Raw genomic sequence first — 23,996 nt, 5'->3', positions numbered from 1 at the left:
CTGATTTAATAGTCGACGCGTCTAAGATCACTCTGCTTTGTAAGATCACAAAAGACGCAGGAATAAGTAGTAGGATTTAAGAGTGTGATAACGGGCTGAAACAGAAGATAGCAGCACTGCATGTACAAGGATACCAGCTGCCGTTAAACCCCGAAGAAGAAGAAGTAGCTCTGTCCCAGAATTCATGGCGCAGCTCAGCTCAGTTTCCAACAATGGCGGCAGCTAGTTAGTTTTAATATTACTCTTATTATTCTTTCTGGGTCACAAAATAAACATTTAACATGTGTTCAGGCGAGAATGTAGCTGTGTAAACCTCAAATATCTGCTCAGTTTATCAAGACACCACATATTTTCAAAAGCGCTCCGACGTTTTCGGAGACGTCTGTTACCCACTAGCTCGATAGCTAGCCGGGGGCAAAGCTCACTAGAGCCGGTGAGAACACCGGACTCCCGGCAAATCGTTTTCAAACCCACCGCCGTCTTTCGCTACTCAGGTTAAACATATATAAGTCACTTAGATAACTTAAAAATGTTATTGTTTGGCTTTTTTAGGAATTTATTTGTTCCTGAGTAAATCGGTTTGGCTGAGATTAAAGTTATAGTTTTTACACAGCTGAATAAACTTCAAGCAGACAACTAATTATCAGAAGTGTGAGATGCTCGAGAATATACTCCGGTGTCCTGTTATATTTTAGATAGCAAGGAGTTTATAAAACTTCACCGAAACAATCTGTAAATTTCATTAAAATTTAATAAACTATCATCTTGTCTTTATTTTTAGTTAGCACATACCTTAAACACTTAAAGCTGTAAGCTAATGATAGTTATATAAGAGCAGATGCTGCTGGTGCAATAAGCTGTACGTTTTACGTCCAATGGATGCATGCTCTGATTAGTCGACTAATCGCAAAATTAATCGGTGACTAGTCGACTATCAAAATAATCGTTTGTGGCAGCCCTAGGCCAAACAATGCTTCAATCTGTACCGCACTTACAGCTAGAAAATAAATAAATAAATAAATGAATATAGTGTAGCTAAAGGTTCACAGGCACAGATTCCTCTGGGTTACCAAGGAACAGACAGGACACCCATTTTTAAACACCTCTTAATAGCTTTTTAATTAGCAATTGGCTCCTTGCCAGCCGCAATTGCCACCACATATTCGTCAAACTTGGGGAGGCAATCTTTCACACTACCTCCCCAAGAGATGTGCTGGCTATATGGATCTACAACACACAAAAATCAATTCTCATTGTAATTCTAATCAATTGTATCCCCAGTAAAGGGATTCAAGAATTTGTAAGGGGTAGCTTTGTAAGTGTTTACCCCAACAATTAAAAAGCAGTGGAAACAGCAGCATCCCCATTTTTATAAGGGTGATGCTTAAATCTTGAATGTAACCTTGCCTTTTTCTGTGTTTTTTAATCTTGTCTTGTCCTGTCTAAATATGCCATGTTTTCCTCAGTATACGATCATACTGTGTGGGAGTAAATCAACATGTAAGTAACACATTTCTATTTTCATTAGAAATGACAAACACTGTATTTCAGTGCAATTTTTACCCTGCTTCAGTTCAATATTGAGCCATCCACTTCTGAATGTCTCCGAGATGGTTATGATGACAGTCAAACCCCTGTGGGTTTTTAGAATTGCATAATAGGTGGAGCTGCATAACATCTGCATAATAAAAAGTACTGACAATAAGTCTATGCAATGGCCTAAATTTTCAACAGAGAACTGAAATTGGCACAGAAAAGCTTCATATGCCCTCAACACCCTGACCCTAAATGTTTTTAGAGCAAGTGACATGTCCAACAATAGTTAAAAGGACTGCATGATTAGCAGTGCAGAATACATTACTGAGGTCAACAAATCAGATCAAAACCTGTGCCGGAATCAAATTACTTTAAGCATGTTGCTCTTCTCCATTTGGTGAAGACAAAATTCTGAATAAATTAACTAAAACCATTATTTTCATTTTGCAATAAGTGATCCGCAATAAATGAAGTATGACAGGAAACTGAAACTCATCAGAGTTCTAAGATATTAACCCATTTTTCCATGCTAGAAATCAAAATGTTCACTGCTTCCTTCAACAGAAAGAGACATGGGGGCCTGGTGCACAACTGAGCAAGATGACAAGAACATGAGAGGCTCTAGTTTGAGAAAAAGTTGCTTCCAAGAGCCTCAACTGGCACCTTTATCAAAATGTTACCATAAAAAAAAACAAAAAAAAAAAACACACAGTCTCAACGTCAACAGTCAAGAGTGGTGTAACAAGATTAATGGGTTACCACAGTATCTAGACCTACAGCCAGTTTTCAATGTCATGAAGGTGGCTTTTCTTTAACCTGGCTACATCACTATGGTAACTTCTCCTGAAGAGCTTATCCTCAGGGTTTTATTGAAAACTTTTATAAAATGTGCCATATTAAAATTACTTAAACAAGCTTCTGATCATTTTTTCCCACAGATACAGACCAACAGAATGTGTAGGTTAGTTTTACAATGAATGAAGCCAAGCAGAAAAATTAGAGCAGCACATATTGCTGGGTTACATCGATCCTGTGATGAATGTGTGTTTACTTAACGTAGAATATGCATAAATGTTTTTATGCATGTCCACATTTTACACTAAAATGCACACAGAATAAATGCACACAGATTAGAAAACTGACAAATTTTTATTAATATGTTTAATTAAGGAAATTAATTTCACTTTTATTTGTCCAAAAATGAAGTTTATGTCAATATCAGACCTGAATGCACTTCTTTAATATCGTGTTTAAAATGATCAATTTCAAAGCTAACAGCTCTAATGTGCAACTGTCACCTGAAAAAAAGACAGAGCAGTAAGAGTGCACTGAGTGCTAAAAAAAATACATTAATACGTGAAGTGAACATTTTTTGCTGCATTTCTCAGTTGCCTTATTTGCAACATACTTGAGATAAACATACAAGCACCTTGTTTTACGTGAGCCCACATAGATACTAAAGCAGGAAACGTGGGTTAACAAAGAAAGCTGTTAACCACTGACGTGATGCCTAAAATCAGCCCAACTAGCGTGAATAAATATGCTGAATTTGCTTCATAGTACGCCCCACAGGATGTGTCAGAGAGAAATTAAGACAAGCAAAAGAACACACACAATGGGAAGACTGGAAAACCATAACATCAGTGACACAGGAGCTCATGCAGGTCACAATCCAGCATTATTCATAGATTACTGCCCATAAAACAACAAACACGACCTTGACCTTGAGCACAATGTGGCTGAAGATCTATTAGGTGATCAGTCTGTGCAAGTTTCACTAAAATCTGGTGAGTAGTGATTTGTGTGAATGTGGAAAGACTCCCATGGCATAAGCTCATCAGACGTTCACCTGGATAAGCTAAAAAAAAGTGATGTTGCTAGAATAATATAAGTCTGAGGTGTTTGGGTCAGAAAGAAAAACATTTGTGAGACTTAAAACAAATGAAAAGATGCGGGAGGAGGTCATGACACCATCTTTCAAGGAAAAAATGTGATGGTTTCAGGGTTCTTTGGTGTTGCTGAAATGGAAGATTAGTACGGGATAAAGGGATACAGCAAGGACAGCTACTGGTCTGGTTTTCAACGCCATGCTATGCCATGTGGACGATGTTTGATGGAACTAACTTCCTCCTACAAAAAGGCCCAAAGCAAACCTCAAAAGTATGCAAGAACTAATTAGAGGAGACAGTCAGCTGGTATATGAATGTGTGGCCAGTGCCTTTACTAGATCTTAATTCCAGTTATAGTTTAGTTAGTCCAGTTATATATTATAAGTTATTATTTTGACTAAACTTTCCATTCAATTTGCAGCTCATTTGAGGAATAAAAGTAAGAGACTTAATGAAAAAGGTGAATTAAACTTTTGGGTATTAGTGTATAACATAAATCATTTATTTGGCCCCTGAAGGGATTAACACATTGATCACCATCTTAAAAAAACAAAAAAACCCTTTAAACTCTTGATCAAGCATTCTGTGAACGATGGGAAGTGGGATCATCTCCGCAATGGTCTTCGCTAATAAGTCCCATAGGTCCCTCCTACACTACTTGACCTTTGTCCACGTCCATTCAGTATTTATTCCAACACACTTTGCACTCTGCAGCCTTGTGCTGTTTGATTCTTGTTAACATAAACAGTTTGACTTCTGTGTGGATCTTATAGAGTGATATTGTTTCTGCATATTTTCTCTTTTTAACCCTTATTAACAAGGTTAGCCATCTGTTTTACAAAGTCGACCTATTCTTCTATGCACACACCGCGTACAATAATATCATCAGTCGGGTTTGTTGTCCTTGTTTTCAGCTGTGTGTCATTCCATCTTCTGAAAAAAAAAAAGGGGGCCTGAAACTGTGTGTAAATGCATCAACAATACGAAAACATCCAAATCAACTCAAATTTATAACTAAACATGCAGCTCACACAACAGTATTCAGACAGCTGCACATATATTTGTTTTTCAGACACTTTCTTGTCCTCTGTATATTTAATCTGAATTGCGCCACAACTCAGATGTGTGTTTGAGCTTGGACTTTAGGTGTTGAGACCAAAGTGTACTGCCACACAGGAAGTCAAACTAAATGAGCAGTTATGTGTCATTCCAGGATTATTAATGACAAGCAAGGGCAAATGCCGGTGGAGAAAATAAGGAGATTATGATCAAAAGCATCCCGTGTTATTTGTCAAACATGGTGCCGTTATTGTTATAACTTGGACAAGTAGGGGACCTGGCAGACCAGCACCTACTGATGATTTTAACTAATTAAGAAAGCGATAATATGAATATAGAGGTACACAGGAGTATTGTGTTGAGCCAAACTCAGCAAGACAAACAACAAAGCTTTTCAAGCTAAAAAGGTGGAACATCCACACTTGGTCCAATCAACTGCAAAGATTTCGATCAAATTGGGTGCCTTCAACTTGCTGAAGATCTGAAAAAGACAGAGGGACTCCATGACAAGCTAGAGCTGACAACGGCTGGTCTGAACATCACCCCTGAGCATACGCAGTGTTGGGCGATGTCTGTGGGATACAGACGGGTACTGACTAATGGCGCAGACAGAAAGTTCACACCAAAACATCGATGGTGTAGTAGCTTATCCAGTACATCATTCTTCAGAATTCACAGCTTATTTCCCGTAAAAAGAAGACCTACTAGCTAATCACTGTGTGCAAATTTTAACCAAAATCTGACATAGAAGTAGCATGGACTCTTTTGAAAATGGAAAAGTGCCCATAAAAAACAACAAATGTGACCCTGACCTTGTGCAGATTTCAGGTGATGACCCACTGGGTGTAAGTTTAAGTAAATTCTGACAAATACTGTAGGATGAGTAACAATTCTTATGAACTGCAGACAGATGGACAGCAGGACAACTCATCAAGGCATAAGCTGATTGGTGCCTTGACCAGATGAGCTAAAAATGAAATTGCATTTTTCTTTACTTCGTGGTAATTGCCTAGCAACTTTTAAAGCTCTGAACTTGGAGCAACATGTAATGAAAGGATATGTCTTTTACACAAATACTCGCCCAAACCTACTAATTAAAGCCTTCAAATAGAGCCTAAATGTGCTTAAATACAGAACTGTATAAAAAAAAATGTCAAAATACTTCTGACTACAGTGACTTCAAGAGCTAAACTGGTAAAATCGCAGTATGAATTAAACCTAATGCCAGAAATCATTGAAAAATATTCATAAGTCAGTGTAGCTGATCATTGGCTAATAATCAGTCCTGCTTTTTTTCACATTTACAATCTTAAACCCAACAGACTGAAAGACTGAGACAAAAATACCCCCACCCCTTCTACCCCACAATAAAGCAGCTCTCTCACTATTAGAGTATAATATCACAGGATCTAATTAGAATACTCTGTGTCTGCTTGTGCTTTGTTTACTGTCATGTGAGTCATTAATGTTCAGTTTGTACTCGGTTGATGATGCTCTTTGTTTTATTTTTAGTTTGTGCTGCGCACTGCGGACAATTAAGTTCCCAATAATATAATTTATTAAAGGCATACAAAACAAAGCTATAATAAAAATGCAACGATTGCAAGGTTTCGATTAACACGGTCCTAACAGGGTTCCCAGTGGTGAAGCGATGCCCTGCTAGAGTCGGCAGGAGCACACGAGCTGAACCATCTGCACTGAGCTGCAAATGTGGTAAACCTGCACATGGACTTAGTGGGTGGAAAAAAAAAAATCAATTTTGATAAATCCTCCTTAGTCACTACAAAATTACAAGACAAATCTGTTGAACAACATAATTATATATCATATGACAGTTGGGAGTCTGATCTCCTGTCTTACACGTACCATACCTTTGTACCTGAGCCTACACTGCCATCTGCTGCTTTATGATTTAAAATCACGCCAGAGGCCCTGCAGAGTGGGTGGGGTGATAGGTCATGTGTTGCATTCAAGTTCTATTGTAAAAACCTAACCTTCAAATTATTTATATATTAAATCCGTAAAGGACTAGCACCTCCTTTATTTACTACATTCGTATTTTGGAAAAACGACTTGGAGAGATTAAAAAGATCAGGAATGAGATTGTTTTCAAATGAAGAAAATATGCTTTAGCCAGCTTCCCAGTTCTGGAGCATCCTTCCCTTGTTTCATTGCCCGATGACCTCCCCTGTACCCTTAATCTAGAGGTTTTATACATCAGGATATATCAGCAAAGATGTGGTTTGACGGTCATTAGAACAGGTTCAGGGTCTTTTTTAGGGTAGCCCTGAAAGTAAGCTGTACACACAGATCACCCTCCCTGAGTTCTGATGTATACCCAATCATATTGGCCTGGAACGAGGCCTAAAGTGTAACAAAAACCACTCAGATCAGAAAAGAGAAACAAGGGTTACTGCTAGTAGATGTCCGAGGGTAAAAGAGGTTTTGTATGCTCCTCAAAGGGAATGAGTGGTTTCATTTACTTCAGTTTAAAATACAAATTTGTTTATCAAATGGCAAGAAATAACAGCTGTGCTTACCTGCAGAGTCACCCCTAAAGACCCATTTTAAGCCAAGAAAAACCCTGCAATGTAAATGTTCCCCCTTTGTTTTTACTATTTTTGCATTAAAAATAATGCTTGTACAATATTCTTGTTCAACAGTATCTACTATTTGCTGTTTGTATCATAAGTGTGTTTTCCTTTGCTCTGTTCTCTTAAGCTTTTTATCCTTGTTTCTCTTGGTTTCTCCAGTAATGGCTCTAAATGTTGTTCTTTTAAGTTTTATTGCTTTTAATGGCTGATTTAACATCTGGAACATTCAAAGTAATGTTGATAAATGATGCGAGTTGTCTCGGGAAAAAAGACCAAACAAATAAACTAATGTTTGTAAGTTTTGCATTTAAAGCTTTCATTAGGAAATAATTATTCAATATTGTAATAAATTGCATTTGGCGCTTTGCATATCAGGGGTGTAACCTCTTGTTGTGGTGAGGTTTTATTTCTTTGTTTTTATTCAACTCTTTACTTTTAATGGAATAAGGCACAGTTATTGAAAAATAGAGGGCAGTCAAGTGAAGTAAACATACCGATTCAGTGTCATTTGCCGCAGTGTAACACCATGACATGAATTTACTAGATCAATATCGATGATCAAGCGTGGCGCACCTGCAAAACACTTGTAAGCTTATGCTTGCTTCTCTCAGTCTGCCACTCTTACCAAATATGGGATACAAAAACATGGCTGGAAACACAAACTGAAACCATGATTCCTAAAACTGTTGGGATACTGCATAAAATTTCGATGTTAAAAAGGAATGGAATGATTTGAAAATCATTTGCAATAAAACAGAGGAAGAAATATCATGTGCTTAAAGTTAGAAAATGCACCATTTTATGAAAAAAATAAGGTCATTTTGAATTTGATGGCAGCAACATGTTACAAAAAAGTTTCGCTTCTTATACCAACAGTCGACAGGAATGCTTCCATTCTTCTCTGATATCAGATTCTAGCTGCTCTGCGGTCCTGGGTTTTCTTTGTGGAGTTTTTCATTTCACAGTGCACCAAATGTATTCAGTTGGTGAAAGCTCTGGCCTGCAGGCAGCAGCTGCTCGCTTCTATTCTGAAGCCATGCTGTTGTAATAGATGCAGTATGGGGGTTTAACATTGTCTTGCTGAAATATACAAGGCGTTCTCCGAACACGTTGTCTGGATGGCAGCAGAACTGACGGTAAGCTCCCAGATGTTTAAGCTGCCAGTTGCATCAGCACTACTGCATACCCACACGATCAGACATGCGAGCTTTTGAGTTAAGTGCTGATAACAGGTCGGGTCGTCCCTCCCCTTTTTAGTCTGGAGGATGTGACGTCTGTGTTTTCCAAAACGAATTTAAAAATTTGACCCATCTGACCACAGGACAGTTTTCCACTTTGCCTCAGCCCATTTTAAATGAGCTTTGGCCCAGAGAAGATGGATCACGTTTGGCTTCTTTTTTCCATGTTAAAGCTTTCACTTCCGTTTGTGGATGGCACGGTAAACTGTGTTCACAGACGATGATTTCCCGAGCCCGTGCAGTAATTTCCATGCCAGAATTATTCCTGTTTGTAATCCAGTGCTGCCTGAGGGGCCAAAAATCACAAGGACAGAGATTTCTCCAGATTCTCTGAATATTTTGATGATGATATGTAGGCCTAATATAAGTGATGAGATTAAATCTTCACATTGAGAAACATTATTCTAAATTGTTAGAATTTGTAGACACAGGTTTTTGAAGATTGATGAACCTCTGCTCATCTTTACTCCTGAGAAATTCTCTAAGATGCTGCTTTCACACCCAATCATGTTACTGACTTGTTGCCAGTGAACATAACTGGTTGTAAAATGTTCCCCCTGTAGTTACATTTCCAGCCTTTCATTTCTCCCTTTCCCAACTTTTTCAAGATGTGTTGCTGCTATTAAATTATTTTAAAAATTGAATATTTGTCATGAAATACTAAAATGTCTCACTTTAAACATTTGATATGTTTTCTATGTTCTGCTGTGAAATCATTCTGATTTGACTTCTTGGGAATTGGAACTGTAGTTTCCTGATATTCCTCAATTAGAAAAGCACTGACTGGACTCTCACTATACCACCAACAATAAGCAATGACATACTGTGTTTTCTTACCTTAAATCAGGTATTTTTTTTGTTATTAGTTTAGTAGGATTCAGATCCAAACCCAGTCTGTCAGTTTATGAGATCTGGGCCTATGTTTGAATGCTGTAGGTGAAGATACTCATATTTAGTCAACAATAACAACAACAATAACAATATTAATATTAATGAGAATAATAATAATAATAGGGGGGTTGTATTCAGTCTCTGGAGAATTTCAACCCATCTGCTGCTCACTTTTTCAAACAGCACTTGAATGCAGCTGCTCTAATCTGGTCTAATCTGGGCAGCAGCATCACCAGATGAGCAATAACATCTGTGGATACCAGCTTTCCCGTTCAAGTGAAATTAACGCGTTGCTGTCATTTTCTGGAAGAAAATGTCGATAACAACTTGCCAGAAGGTTACTCTTATATCATGCTCTGTTCTCTGTGTTTCTCTCTTTCTGCCCAGGATGCTTTTGCCCAGAGCGAAACAGGAGATGGGGCAGCCTGAGGGTAAGACGGCTTATCAGATCATCATCCATCCCCATCCTGCTCCATCTCCAGTGTTTTTTGTGTCAGTGCTGCTGTTGTTAATGCCAGCTGTTACTCAGTACAGACCATGCCAGGCACAGAGGCCCTATCCTTCATAGTCCACACAAGTTAGCTGAAATCTTACACTGTACAGCGAGGTTAAAAAAAAAAAACTGCATTCACCATATTTTGAAGAACAAATAATTTGGTTGTTAAAACGCATTTGAATCAGTTTGACCATTTATCTAAATCTGAAACAAGTGATGTGTTTTTGTACGTTTCCCATCATGTTAAGCATGAGCGGCTATGTTTACAGACACAGGTGTGCATTGACTCCAACAGACAGCGCCTTTTCAAAACTTCTCATTGAAGCAGTTAAAAAACATTCACAAGAAACACAGTATGTGACTTATTTGTTATTTGACTTTAGCCTGATATCAGTTTCACACAGTCACGAGCAAACACCCAGAGGTGCTGTCAAAACGGATCAGTCATCACAGCAGGGGCATCTTATCTGATATAAACTGGTAGTGATTTCACACTAGACCATAAACAACTGGAATTTTCAAATCTAATAAGAGGAAAATTGGTGACCTTATACGAAATGTGAACATACTACAGTCAAAAATAGAAAGCTACTGTGGATTGCACGTTATTCTTAGATATTATTTATATTATTATTATTTAGAGAACAAGGAATGTGGTTAGTGATTTGGTTTTAGACATTGGGGCACAGTTTGCTTTGCTTTTCTTACACATTTTCACAGCCTAATAACTACAACTTGCTTTAGGTTCACTGACTGTCTTCAGCTAAAAGCAGCAATGGGTGGTTACAAAATTTACCCAAACAGTAACCAATGCTGGCCAACAAACAACCCAAGGAGACTAAATATTTCAAAATGTTCCCAGGCAGATATTGACATGGCAGTTTTCCAGACTACTCTCTGTGCTGTGTTTCGCCTAACTGCTGTAACTGAGCCAATTTATGCCTGCTAGCAACCACTGACTGTATAAAACAGCACAGTCTGTGCTAGCACACGAATATAAAGCTGCAAACTTTCCACACAGTTTCTTACCTTATTAATCCAAACAGAGACCCTCTCTCTTCTTTACAGCCACATTTAAATGTGCCCAGTGTTAGGGGACGCAAACATTTAGCTGTTAGCTAGTTTTTTCAGTGTGTTGTGGCCAGTTTTCACCTCTGACAGGTGAGACCAGAGCATGCTAACATCCTCATTTTCTTGGAACCAAATGTGTGCGCGCGCGCGTGTGTGTGTGTGTGTGTACCTTCTCACTTTGCAATTTTTTTTCCGCAGGCCGATTTTAACGAGCGTCCCAGTCACATCTTCCACTTGTAGTGCTAGTTAACTCCCAGATGGGAGCAGCAGCGAGCTTGATTTGACATAAATGCTGAAACATGCTGAGCATAAGCATCAGCAGGTCTGTGTTCCTCCACAGAGGAGTGTCAACATTCTCGAAACAGGCTTCTGAAAAAGCAATAACTATAAATAAAAACAAATCCAAATGTAGGCATTTCATTTTACCCAGGGCTTTCCTGACTGCTTTGACCTTCCAAGTGTTCCCAACTGGGCTGGACCATTCAGTGGGCATCATAGGAATGTGTCCATGGGTCCATGCACAGTTAGGGGCCAATCTAAGAGGCATTAGACATTATCATTATAAAACACTGAAATGTTCTGGCTGCTTTATCTGATTACTAAAGAAAAAAAGAACGAAGCCTAACTATGAAAAAAGACACATTTTATGGATAAATGTTATCAAATTAATCCAGAGAATGATAGTATTTAAATAATCGTTAAGTAAAATCTAATTAAAGATACTAAAAGTTTAATGGCTGAGGATACATTCCACGTGATATGTTTTCGGGGGAAAATTGCTTTATTGATTCTTATTAATTGAATGAAAGACTATTTTTGCAGTTGGACCTGGGTTCTACCCTCCCGCCATGCACAAGCTATCAGTGCCAGAAGACCCAGAACAGTGGGACGTGGACCCTTCGTTTTCAATGACACACAGTTTGGAGGCAATGGCAAAGGTAAAAGGCATCAGACGAGGCAAAAAGTACAACCTGATGACTCAAGTGATACCCTTATATGGCTTTGGGATCCTTCTTTACATCCTTTACATTATACATAAGGTAATTTTAATTTCTAGAGCTTCTATATACTCTTTGTTATTAACTTCATGCAGAGCTATAGTATGGTAAATGTAACTGTATACTCAATTAATCTAATTATAATCATGTTTATGTTCACAGCTGACATGTAGGGGGAAGGCTAATAAACCAGAGAAGAACTCTGCAGTAACCGTGGGAACCAGGAAGAACACAATAAGTAAGAGAACTACGAGAAATGTAAAATCATTTTCTTCTCGTGTAACTTCGAACACTTTTTTCTGATACCTTTACCACACCAAAGGTAAAAAAGATGCTATGGTGAAAGGAATTTAAGCTATAGGCCATTTTAAGATTGAGGGGGGTACGTTTTTTGACGTGTCCAAGTGTGCATTGTGTTTAGTGCATTATATTTTAACATCAAAACAATGTTGTCCCGTGTAAATTGTGTAGTCACTGCTAATGAGCTTGCCAGGCTGCAGGAGAGACTTCTCCAAACTGAAGAGATGATGGAGAGGATTGTGTCCAGGAGAAACAATAGTTCTGGGAGGTGAGACTTATTTATTCATTTATTTTTTATCTGCTTGTGTTTTACTTCCAGTAGCACCACAACAACAAAGAAAATGTGATGAATTAACTAAGTAAAGACAAATAAAGAAGAAGTAGTCATAAAATACATTTGTATGTATTTGTTTTATAGAGCGATATACACAGGCAGGGTTACTTTACTTCACTCTGTGCTGCTCTCTAGTGGTAGACGAAGGAGGAGTAAAACCACCACGTCGAAAAAGGAGGAGAAATTACTCAGGCAGCTGAGACAGATCACACAGCTTATTCAAGAGAGCCGATTGGAGGGAGCCTCCCCAGAGATGGAGGCCGAGGAGGTCCCATACGGTGCAGACTGGGAAGGTGCATCTGAAATGTCGAACTGCTCCCATTTTTTTGCACAATTTGCATTTGCTCAATTTGTTACAGCCGTGAAATGAAGTGCATTTTAAATTTGAGATCAAATCGAATCTCTATCAAATCCTCACAATAAAAATCTGATGAAGTCTCTTTGAACACCAATGCAGGTTACCCAGAGGAGACCTACCCAGAGTATGATGAACCCTGCCTGAGACGTGGGTTTAAGACGATTAAACTAGAGGAACCCCCCACACAGCCCACCGCTGAGGCCCTAGCAGAGAGGATGGAGCAAGAGGAGGAAGAGGTTATGGCAAGGAAACTTTCCATAGTGCGAGAGGAAGAGGAAGAAGATGAGGAGGAGGAGGACATAGAAGCACAAGATGATGAGGATGAAGAGGAAGAGGAAGAAGAGGAGGGAATAGAAGAAGCTATGGGAGTAGAGGAAGACATAGATGAGGAAGAGGATGATGAGGAGGAGGCAGAGAAAAGGCAGTTGCTCCGTCCTCCATCATCCCAGCCGGGTCCTGAAAGAACAACAACAAGAATTGGTTTGGAGGTGAAGAAAGAGCTGCAGTGTAACAATAGCGGGAAGAAGCAAATCAGCTTCAGCGAGCACAAGGATGTCTTCCACTACCCTAAAGAGGACACTTACGAGGATGGGGAAGAGGACAAGGAAGATCAGATGGAGGAGGAGGATGAGGACACAGAAGTGGAAGAAGAGGAGGAAGCTGATGAAGATGACCCAGTGATGGAGGCAGAGAGCCTGCAGTTCAGCTGTGATGACAGTTCAAATCCAGAGGAGGAAGCAGAGGAGGATATAGAAGGCAATATTTTAATGTCAGCAAATGTGGAGGGGGAGGGTCGAATCTATGCAGACACACCCAAGGAAGTCGGGGTGAGCGGCCTGAGGATGCGGAACAGGAGGGAGACATAAGGACTTTTCCTGCTTCTGAAATGCGTTTGAAAACAGACAGTGAACTCAGACGTGTGTTACTATTACTTCCTTATATGTTTAAACCATAAAATCCAAACTAAACGGAGGCATGCAGTTATGTTCTTAAGTGATACTTTTGTACAAATAAATGTTTCCCTTTACCACAAGCACCTCAGATGACTGCAATGCATTTTGTTTTCTATTTACATTCACATTTCCAGAACAATTACACCCCTATGAAAGATTTAAAGGGGATAATGGTACTTTTTCATTCAGAATTTCACGGTTTCTTCTTTTAAAACCTATTCAGTACATTTGCAATATGTTAAACGCTACACTCAATGTGTTAACCTGTTATAATTTTAAAAGCTGTCCACATCCACGGTGTTCACCCTCACAGCTGTTTTCACTTCTTTGCCTGATTAAACCACTTTTTAGGTCAGCGGAGATCTGTATAACAGTGCTCACCCAAATGTTCAGTCAGTCAGGTTAATTTAATCATCTGTGTGGGTGTGAAAAGCCTTTAATTTAAAGAACTGAAGGGCAAGTCTCAATTAAATCTTGATCTTGGCACCTGAAACATTTTGTTTCGCACAGTGTGAAGCTTTCTATCTAAGTGTGTGTTTAGTTTCCACTGCATGTTTCCAGAATGAGAGTGTGCTTAATGACAAACATGGAGACGCACAGATGACAATGGGTCCAAGTTTCATCCTGATACTAACAGCAGTCAGGGTGTCGTTACCTAGGCTGTAGAGGTCTGTCCATCCCTCCATGGATATGCCTTCCCAGACCATCACTGACGCACCACCAAACCAGTCATGCTGAATGATGCTACAGACATGATTACAGACAGGGCCAGGTTCGAAAAGGGGCAGCCAGCTGCCGTGACCTGTTGGTGATAAGGGGAAAAAGAGAGCAAAGCACACAAAGATTGAGTACATGATACAAGATTCAGTCATTTTACGATGTTTTATTTGTATTGACTGCACCTGTTTATGCATATTTGGGTCACTCTACTTTTCAGTTCCATTAGTAAAAATGCTAAATTTGGGGATTTTTTCTTAAAACAACTTTGTTAACATAAACTTCAAAAGACAATGTAGCAGGAAATCTCAGCAAGTATTTGGGTTTTTTAAATGTTTTTACTAATGTGTTTAATGATTTACAACGAAATATTTGGTGTGTACTCAGAGGTTTTCTGGTTAGAGTATCTAATCCAGGTTGATTAGAATAAAAGTTGGTCCAATAAAGCAAGATCATTAGAAGAAACTCAACATCATTTATTGATATACACAATTCAATTATGGTATTTGCCAATTAGACTCTGATGAGCAGTGCGACTTAAGGTATGCCGAAGACAGCAAGCAGAAAGATGATTGGACGACAACGTTTTAGGGTACGGGAAGGTGGAAGTGATGTAATGAATAGCAGTCAGACACCTGAGGAAGCAGACAGATGAGTGAATGCCGATATTCCTTCTTGAACTTACACCTGAGCTTTATCACACACCTGGATTTGTAACCAGAAAAGTAAAGTATTGTAACAGTGTTTATTTCTTTGTGTAATAAAGACACATGACCATGTTCTATGATCGCTGTACTAACTTCTGAAACATCTGGATTCTTGAGGAAACAGAAATCATATTTTGGAGTATTTTTATGTAATTTTATTTCTTTTTTCCATGAACAAAGGACTGTGTACCACCAAAGTAAATTGTACACCATTTACTGTACATTACAATGACAGCACTAAAAACAAAGTGACAGAACCTCTGGCTCTTGGACACATGTATGAAAAGCAGACTTTACAGCAAGAGTATCAACAGTTTTAAAATAGAAATTTGAAATAGTTAGAACACAGTTGAGTACAAGAATAGCACATTTGATAAAGATTTGCTCAGAACCCACAGTAACAATAGTGGAGATTATTCGTCACCTCCATTCAGCATTTTTTTTTTAATGGTCATAAAATACAAAATACCGTCATATATTTGAGAAAGGATACTGCCCCATAAGGAGCAAGAGGAATAATAGTTTGAGTAAAAATATGAACAGCAATAAACTACGTGATGTAGAAACTTACTGCCAGTCAGATGAGGAATGTATCATACTCCATCTCAGTGAAGCACAGAGCTAATTTAATACATAAAGCAAAAGATGGAAGATGCATCGAAGCTATGGTAGTTTCACATTGTACGAGTATGTCTGTTGGCAGTAAGTCAATTTCTGTTCGGTACATTTTCCAAGCAGAGATCAGAAGATACCAGCACAACCTTAGTGTCACGGCTGGGCAGCTGGTGTGTTTAAGGTATGGACCCAAAAAGCGGACGTGAGAGAACTGAACTAAAGTTAAACAAAAGGCGAGCTTTCATTTGGGCTGACACAAGAATCAAAGGCGAGAGGACTACATAAACATAAATAAAGAAAAAAACTTAACTCAACAGCTAAGACTATAACTTTGACTAAGTTATATTGACTATAACTAAGACTGACATGGGGGAAGATAGGCAGACGACCTGACAACGAACAGTAAGAGACAAAAGACTTAAATGTGCACATGAGGTGATGAGGGGAAGTGGAGACACGTGAGGAAACAGGTGACTAGAATGAACATAATGATGCCACAGGAACATGTAAACCTAAATACAACGGGCATGGAAACGAGACTTTCAAAATTAACAGAAAACATGACGAGACGCAGACATGACAACATGAAGGACTAAAACAAAGGTGCCAAAACACAAGGGGAATCTACTAAACAATGAACAATAACAGCAACCTAGCATAATAGAAATTAACTAGATAAGCTTAACTAGAACATAAAAACAGTGAAACTAAAAACACTGAGCCAGGACCGTGACACTTAGGCCTGAGTACCTCAGATATCTGCTATATATCTGTTGCCTGATTTACAGTATTATGTAAATAAATAGCCATCTATTTAGTGCAACATGTTCTGGACCCTAAATATAATTTTAAGTTAAAATCTTAAGATGCACACTTATTATTATCTTCTGAATGTTGTGCAACCTCAGGCATTGTTTTTCAGTCGAAATGAACTTTCATTAAAGAAAAAACAATTCTAAGTAGCTACAGAGAAATCCTCTCGGTGTATGTGAGGAAAGCAAAAAACGCAAAGACCAATTCAAGCTCAGCTCCTTTTACGGCCAAGGTGTAACACTGGAATTAGTCTTCAAAGGCACAATAAAGTATGTACAGCTATAGCTCATCCACCACAGACTTCAAAGTAAAGTGCACCATCATCCTACACATTCACGTATATGACACTGTGACACAATATTGTATATGATACACAGCACTGTGTAACATGCCTTTCCCCTTTTCATACCTCTAATTTTTTTTTGTTTTTACTGTGGATACAAGTGATCTTCCTATCATGACATTTAATGTGCTTGCAGTTCCGTGGAACGATTACAGCAGAATTTGTTGCAAATGACAGCAGAGAACATAAAATGTGCAGGTAATAAATATGTCAATAAAATAAATACATTGTGACATGCATGTTATTATTAATTCAGTAAGTATATAAGCAGTATCCATGCTCGAGGAAGCGTGTGACTTTGTGTTGGTAGACTACATAAACCCAGTCAACTTTTTTTTTAAAACTTACTGATGTATAACGATTAGTTATAGTTCACAGATAAAGAAATGTTAAATTACTAGAACTACTACATAAAGAAACATATTTATAATGCCAGTGCAGTACAAAATGACTATAGTTATCAAAACAAATGAATCTGATTTGGAAAGTGGATTACTCTTTGTGCTTGTTTTCTTCCACTGACAAACACCATCCTGAGGTCCCACCCCACCCCCACACACATACGTACACATAAGTTAAGTCCCATAAAGCATTTCAGGATATGTGGGACTTCCAAGGTAACGGGTGATCTCAAATCAGCGATACATAAGCAGCCCTTGTTGAGACAACAGGAGGAGTTGTTATCCACTGAACTTCAGGCTGGAGTCTATTCACAAGCTAACTTGCTGTCAAAGCTGGAGAGGGCAATAGCAAAGGCTTGCAGGGCACACATTGGGTAGTTATAGTCCATGGTGAACACATCTTCTGCCACACGGCCAAACTGCATCACAATATAGTCAGCTGCAGAGGGGAAAACAAGTAGGAAACAGATTATGTCTAAGCTGATTTGAAACATTTTCCCTTTTTACTGTTTCTTCACAAAACTCATAAGTACCTATTTCTTTATGGCAATATTAATACAGATAACTGACAAAATAAGCTGTATGATGTAAAGTATAGTGTAAAATAATCTGCCCCTCAGCAACAGTTCCACTAACTTTCTGTAGTTTCTCTTTGGCTGCTTTTTCACTCATTTTCAATCCAGTTTTTGTTCCTTTCTTTGGAACTATGAAAAAAGTCAAATATAACACAGTATGATGGGCAAAAAATTGTATTTTATGCCAGCAAGTGAAGCAGTGTGGGATCGTCTCAACAGAGAACAGAACAAAAGGCATCCAACATTCAAAGAAGAGCTTTGAGAGACCTTCAAGAAACCTGGAAAACTATTCCTGAACACTCCTGAAAGAAATTCTAAATCTGTCTGACAAGTACCTATATGTAAAATAATACTGTCTAATTTAATAGCATCCACAGTATCAGGTTATGTGGCTGTCTCAAACAGTCATTGGGTAAAACAAGATTATAAAACAGAAACAGACCTTAGTCTTTAGCCTTTGTTAAGTATTTAGAAATGTTATGTGTGGACGAAAGCTTACGGTCATTGTCGTGAATAATTTGGAAATTCTTAACGGAAGCCTGAGTGACTCTGCCGTGGAAGTTGAGCACGTAGGACTGTGTGTCATCGTTCCACACAGGCGTCTTGTTGTGAAGTTCAATCACGCTCTCTGTGTTCTTGTTCTGCCACCTGGCCAGCAGTGACTCATGATCCTGTAATGAAGAAGAATAGAAAAGCCTTGGACATGGACACCATATGTATCGGATCGATTAAATAAGTATTAGAAGAGGCTGAACTGGTCAGAGCAGCTGCGACTACTGAGAAATTGGCCAACACATACATTTCGTGGCCGAATAGAAACTCTCTCGTGGTCCATGTTCATTCCAGGAATGATGACACTCATTTTTCGAGGCCCTTTAAATCCTAAGACATTGGTTTCCTACATTTAAAAAAGAGAATTAAAAAAGATAAACAGATCACCTCTCAATGCCCTTTCTTAAACAAATGTTATCCTAAGGTGGATTACTGAATGTTATTTCTGGATGCAGTTATATAAAGCTGTACTTTTCAAAGCCTTAGCTTTAGCTAATATTTGTCGTTTTGCTCACTGCCATGGTAGGACGACCGGCTGACGTCCATGTCATTTCATTTTTGACCTATTTTTAAACCATGACCTGGCAAAATGTAGCTCATTTAGTTAACCTTTATTTAACCATGACGCTCTTTTTCAAGGGAGACATGGCCACATCTCAATTTTAAACACTGCATCTGAATTTTTGCAGTGCGTTGTACTGTCATGTATGAGGTTGTTGTGGGAGGTTTTTCAGATCATATAAGTACATTTCTCATGAAAACAGATGATCAGTTACTATGCTGACAGTTAAGATATTTGCTAACTATGGCTATTTTAATTTCCTGTTTATGTAGCTACTTAGAGCTTGAATCACAGCTTGTGCTGCAAATAAAGGATGCACAGTGGTTGTCTGCTGCCAGGGCTTAGACAGGGAGGACAGAGCTGCTCCATTCACAATTCTGCTGCAACTTTTTTTTCCATTTCTGCCTAATGCAGTTTTAAACAGGTTACTGGAAAAATGCATTATTTTATATCAGTAGTATTACAGCATATTTCTAACAAAATCTAAATAATAATAATAATGCTGTATCTTTTGAGCAACGTGAAAACACAAGTATAGTCAAGTATAGTCTAGCATTTTGATGAACTCACATAGCAAATGGCTGCTAGCTCTTGACGCAAGTTGGTAGCTTCGAGGCTGGTGGTGCTCTTCATAGGGTTCAGACCGTTGTCATATACAGTGAACTTAGTTCCCATGAGGTTTGATCTGCAAACAAAACATTACACATTAAGGAATATAATGACTGTTTAAAACAAACACCGGCGGTGGGGCTCAAACTACCTGCGTAAATTAGCAGTTTTGCTATAATCTGGCATGTTTACATGTTATATTTTTCATAATACTTATGCCCACTAGCATGCGCTATCCCTGCTAAATATATAAAAAACAAATAACTAGAAATAACAGGTATCCAGGTTTAATTACATAATGAAAACAGATCGCATGGTTTGACACTTGAGTTTTGAAATATGACCTGAGCTCCTTTGCAACAATTGTCACTGGTGTAAAACTTGTGTTTTTGTGCTCTCCCTGGAGTATAACTCCCTTTATCATCTCATTTAGTTTCAACTGAAACCACACCTTACAAAATGAATTATGTTGAATTCAGTAAGACTTAAGGTAGCGAATGAGATCATAAAATCGTCAAGAAGGTGTTCACAGATAAAATCACAAGTGGAGTGATTTTTCCAGAGCCTTCTACATACTGTCTGTGGATACAAACTGAAAGGGAAATAAAAGCAGAGTACAGTGTTTGCAAACCACTGCATGCTTTTGACTTCATGCCCCTCCAAATATAATTGTGTTCCACTCGAGTTCGTCCTTGTTGGCTTATGGCTCAGCAGTGATTGATAGACTGGATTTTGGCAGGTGGGTGGTCCAATCTAAATCCCGACAGACAAGGCAAGTGGCTAGTGCTCTGTCTTTAAGCGAGTTCTTACATGAGGTAAACACTGGCTGAAAAGTTGACAAATTATGGCATACAACATCCTTGACTCGATTCCCAGCGAGAGCACCTTTGCTTAATTTCATACCACCTTCTCCCTCCCTACCCCACTCGATCTTTTTTTCTCATACCACATTTACTTTCATATTTTGCACTCGCTTTTCGCTTAGAAACCTTTTTCTATAAAATGAGGAATTAGAAAACATATTCTCCGCTGTACTGTAGCGCTGATGTTTGATGTATTGTGCTGTTCAATCAATCATTAATTAGTTCTTACACTTTTTAGACTGTCAGTCATTAGTTCTTGCACTGCACACCAGTAAATGGCAATAAAGACAGAATCTGCAGGAAAATTTGTCCAACTATACTCAATTCCAGCTATGAAATAACCATTTATCTAATATTGGAGAACAACATTTGCATTTCTCGGTTTTACTCATCCAGTGTATTTTAAACAACTTTGACTTGACACCTACCTGTGCGGTGTAGGTGGTGCCATTTAGAAATGCTTCTTAAAAGCCACATGTTTAGCCGTCTCATTTAGATATCTCATTTAGGCCAAGGACTGATGAAAGGTCACTGTTCGTTCCAATTTAGACCGCCATCATTCAAGCAGGACAGCGCAAAGCTTTGAGCGGTACATCGACCAGTGGTCCAAAGACTAAAAGGTTGCACAAGCCCATGTTTGATTAAACTCTAGAGGGGCTTCCATGGAGCCTTGAAGCTGTTTCTAATGATTATGTCAATCATGTTTTGTTTTGGTTTGTTTTTTAAAAAATACAATTAGATTAGAAATAGTAGTTCGAGCACAAAAGTTAAATAAGAAATCCAACACTTAGCATAATTACTCAGATTATGTATTCTGATCTAGAAGAAATTATTCATCAGTTAAAGTCTTGCACTTCTTTACTTGACAACATCCCCAACAAACTCTTCAAATCTGTGTCTCGTTGTTTTACAAATCATATTATCAATAGCTCTCTCCAGACTGGAATTTTCCCTGTTTCACTCAGATGTGCTGTAATCACACTGCTACTCAGCAAGAACAACTTAGAGTCATTGGTAATGATTATGGAGGCATTTCTAATCTTTCATTCCTCAAAATATTTAAAAAAAAATGTTTACAAACAACCAGATGAATGCCTTTCAAATCACAGCATTTATGATGAGTACCAATCAGGGTTCAGATCTAATCATAGCACAGAAGCAGCTCCTGCTAAAGTCATCAATGACCTGCAGATCAACAGTGACTCACAGAGAGTTGCAGTTTTACTTCTGCTTGATCTCACTGCTGCTTTTGACACTGCTGATCGTGACATTTTAATTTAAAGGCTGAATGACTCAGTTGGTTTACCAGGTCAAGTTCTTGATTTGCTATCATCATACCAAAAGAGGATCTAGATGTTATGTTCTTTCTTGGTACTATCATAAAGAATCATAATATTATCTTGAAATTCTTATACAGATGATACATAGTTTTACCCATTATTGTCAAAAAATATGTTCATATTTATCATCCCTTCCTCTGAAGCACAATGAGCGAGTCAGAAACCTTGGCAACATTTTGGACAGTGATCTCAGGTTTAATAAAAACATCAATAAGGTTAGTAAGAACTGCTTTTCGTATGTTAGAAAAGTTAGAGGATTCTTATCTCAAAGGGAAATTGGTCCATGCTTTCATAGAAATTAGTTTAGATTATTGTGGTGCTCCATTTGCAGGACTCTCACAAATAATCAGTAGGCCGACTCTCGTCATATTCAAAATGCAGCAACAGAGTCCTTACAGGTACGCACAAATTTGACCATGCAGTGTTGAAGTCACTTCATAGACTCCCAGTGCAATACAGAATTACCTGTAAAAGCTTTTTATTAGTTCATAAAGCTCTTAGTAGTTTGGCCCCTTGAGTACATCTCTGACTTGCTCACTGTTTATAACCCAGTCAGATCTCTCAGGTCATCAGGTCCAGAATTTTTAAATGTTCAGATGCAAGTATGCTGAGGGAGTGTTTGGTTACTGTGGTCCTGTTCTTTGGAACAAGCTGCTCACACAGACCTACACTTAATAGCTGTGTGTGTTTTTTAAAGATTTATTTTCACTACCTTAAGGTATTGTACCTTTTTAAATGTGCTTGTTTCTTCTGTGTTAAGTACATTGACTTTAGATATAATGAAATGTGCCATATAGATTAACATTGCCAATGCCATATCTAATTCCTAATGTAAGCTGCTAAAGTGTTTAATACAACAAAGCCACTGAGGACTTACCTCAGTTTGCCAATAAAACTCTCTCCACCTCGAGACAGATCAGTTGGATCAATGGAGATGAGGTAATTTGATGTTTTACTCTTTTTCCTCTTTCGCCCAGCTAACAGGAACACCTGTTACCAAACCATATTGTCAAACACCTACAGACAATCAACATGGTTTGATACCACAAAGCTGCATTATATGAATATATAAGTTAGATTAGAGTCCAGATGTTAACAACTTACTGTAAAAAAATTCCCTGACAGATATCTTGTGTAATATGTTTTTAAACCTTAAAGACTCGTCTCACCTTCTTGCCATCCTCTCTCTCCAGGTGGAGATAGTAGGTCGGATACATGCCTCTGTCCATGCCCTTTTTGTCCCTGGTGATTCTGCACTTCACTCTGACCCCCTGCGGTGCTGGGCGCAGAGAAAACTCCTCAAGGTCATCAACATCAATGGCAGGTTCACTGACTGGTGGAGTGGGTGCTGAGGCCACCTCCTGTAAGATCAAATATGGCAAGAGCCCTCGTGAAATGGTGGACTGATGAGCATTAAAGCAGAGTAATGAGTCTGGAAATCAAATTGTCCACTGGGATTAAGAATGAGCACACTGTGTCTAAAATAAGAACCTGAAGCAGAGACAGAACATTGAAATGACTGAAGGGAAAAAATTAGAGTGGAAAGAAGAGCAAAGAGAAATTATGTTATCAAAAGGGGAAAGAGACAGCAAAGGCTGGGAAGTCCATAACTGTGTGTTTCATTCTGTGCTTTTCTACCTAGTTATACTTTTACTGCATTCGCAGTGTGTTTGCACTTAAAAAGGAAGTCATTGCCAATCAGACGCTTTCCAGATGGTATAACATATGGAATCAACATCTAATGCTACTGTTCAGTTTTGACTAGACCCCCTCTTTCCTGAACTCCTCCATATATGCTGCAGATGCAAATTTATATTTTTAACTCCATAAGACATTTTGCCACTGATACTCAGTACAATTCTTGTGTACTTTGGGATACCTCAATCTTTTCTCCTTGTTTCCCTTCCATAAGAATGGCTTCTTGAAAGCCACATATCCACTGAGACTATTTCTGATGATGGTTCAGTGAACACAAGGTGGATCAACTAAAGGGCCAGATGTATCTCTGTCCTGTGACATGCCTTTTCTGTTTTTCCCCCCATATCTTAAAGACGTGACATTTCAGAATTGGATCTTTGCTAAGTTGTCTTTTATGTGTGAATACAACACTGGTTAATCCCTTGAGTTTTATGCTTGAATGATTCATAGGCCAGGCTTAAACGGCTCAACAAAAAAGGGGAAA

The 23,996-nt window shown here is 38.5% G+C and overlaps 2 protein-coding genes across 3 annotated transcripts in view; one reads left to right on the top strand and one right to left on the bottom strand.

Moving 5' to 3' along the window:
* The first annotated feature begins 9,438 nt into the window (after positions 1 to 9,438).
* Positions 9,439 to 15,025, top strand: ric3a (RIC3 acetylcholine receptor chaperone a). The gene is made up of 7 exons (XM_005724367.1): positions 9,439 to 9,638; positions 11,597 to 11,814; positions 11,935 to 12,010; positions 12,244 to 12,340; positions 12,542 to 12,699; positions 12,864 to 13,271; positions 14,952 to 15,025. The coding sequence occupies exons 1-7, from the start codon at positions 9,521 to 9,523 to the stop codon at positions 15,023 to 15,025; spliced, it is 1,149 nt and encodes a 382-aa protein (XP_005724424.1). The 5' UTR covers positions 9,439 to 9,520.
* Positions 15,026 to 15,280: 255 nt separating this feature from the next.
* tub (TUB bipartite transcription factor) overlaps positions 15,281 to 23,996 on the bottom strand; it is a 57,187-nt gene continuing 48,471 nt past the window's right edge. For both annotated transcript variants that reach the window (XM_005724315.1, XM_005724316.1), the window contains exons 7-12: positions 22,984 to 23,175; positions 22,692 to 22,804; positions 19,573 to 19,687; positions 18,688 to 18,786; positions 18,388 to 18,559; positions 15,281 to 17,752 (exon numbers count right to left, since the gene is read on the bottom strand). In XM_005724315.1, coding sequence (XP_005724372.1) covers positions 17,619 to 17,752; positions 18,388 to 18,559; positions 18,688 to 18,786; positions 19,573 to 19,687; positions 22,692 to 22,804; positions 22,984 to 23,175 — 825 coding nt within the window. In that variant the 3' untranslated portion in view covers positions 15,281 to 17,618. The remainder of the gene's footprint in view (positions 17,753 to 18,387; positions 18,560 to 18,687; positions 18,787 to 19,572; positions 19,688 to 22,691; positions 22,805 to 22,983; positions 23,176 to 23,996) is intronic.

The sequence above is a fragment of the Pundamilia nyererei genome, unplaced genomic scaffold (assembly GCF_000239375.1).
Source record: "Pundamilia nyererei isolate P.nyererei 1_Seehausen unplaced genomic scaffold, PunNye1.0 scaffold00011, whole genome shotgun sequence".
Classification (NCBI taxonomy): Eukaryota; Metazoa; Chordata; class Actinopteri; order Cichliformes; family Cichlidae; genus Pundamilia; species Pundamilia nyererei.
Note: the sequence above shows the minus strand (reverse complement) of the source record. Positions and strands in the feature narration are given on the sequence as shown.

Coding starts and splice junctions, on each gene's coding strand:
- ric3a (XM_005724367.1), top strand. CDS start 9,521: ATGTCGATAACAACTTGCCAGAAGGTTACTCTTATATCATGCTCTGTT. Junction 12,341..12,541: donor AGAAACAATAGTTCTGGGAG/GTGAGACTTATT, acceptor GCTGCTCTCTAG/TGGTAGACGAAGGAGGAGTA. Junction 12,700..12,863: donor ATACGGTGCAGACTGGGAAG/GTGCATCTGAAA, acceptor ACACCAATGCAG/GTTACCCAGAGGAGACCTAC.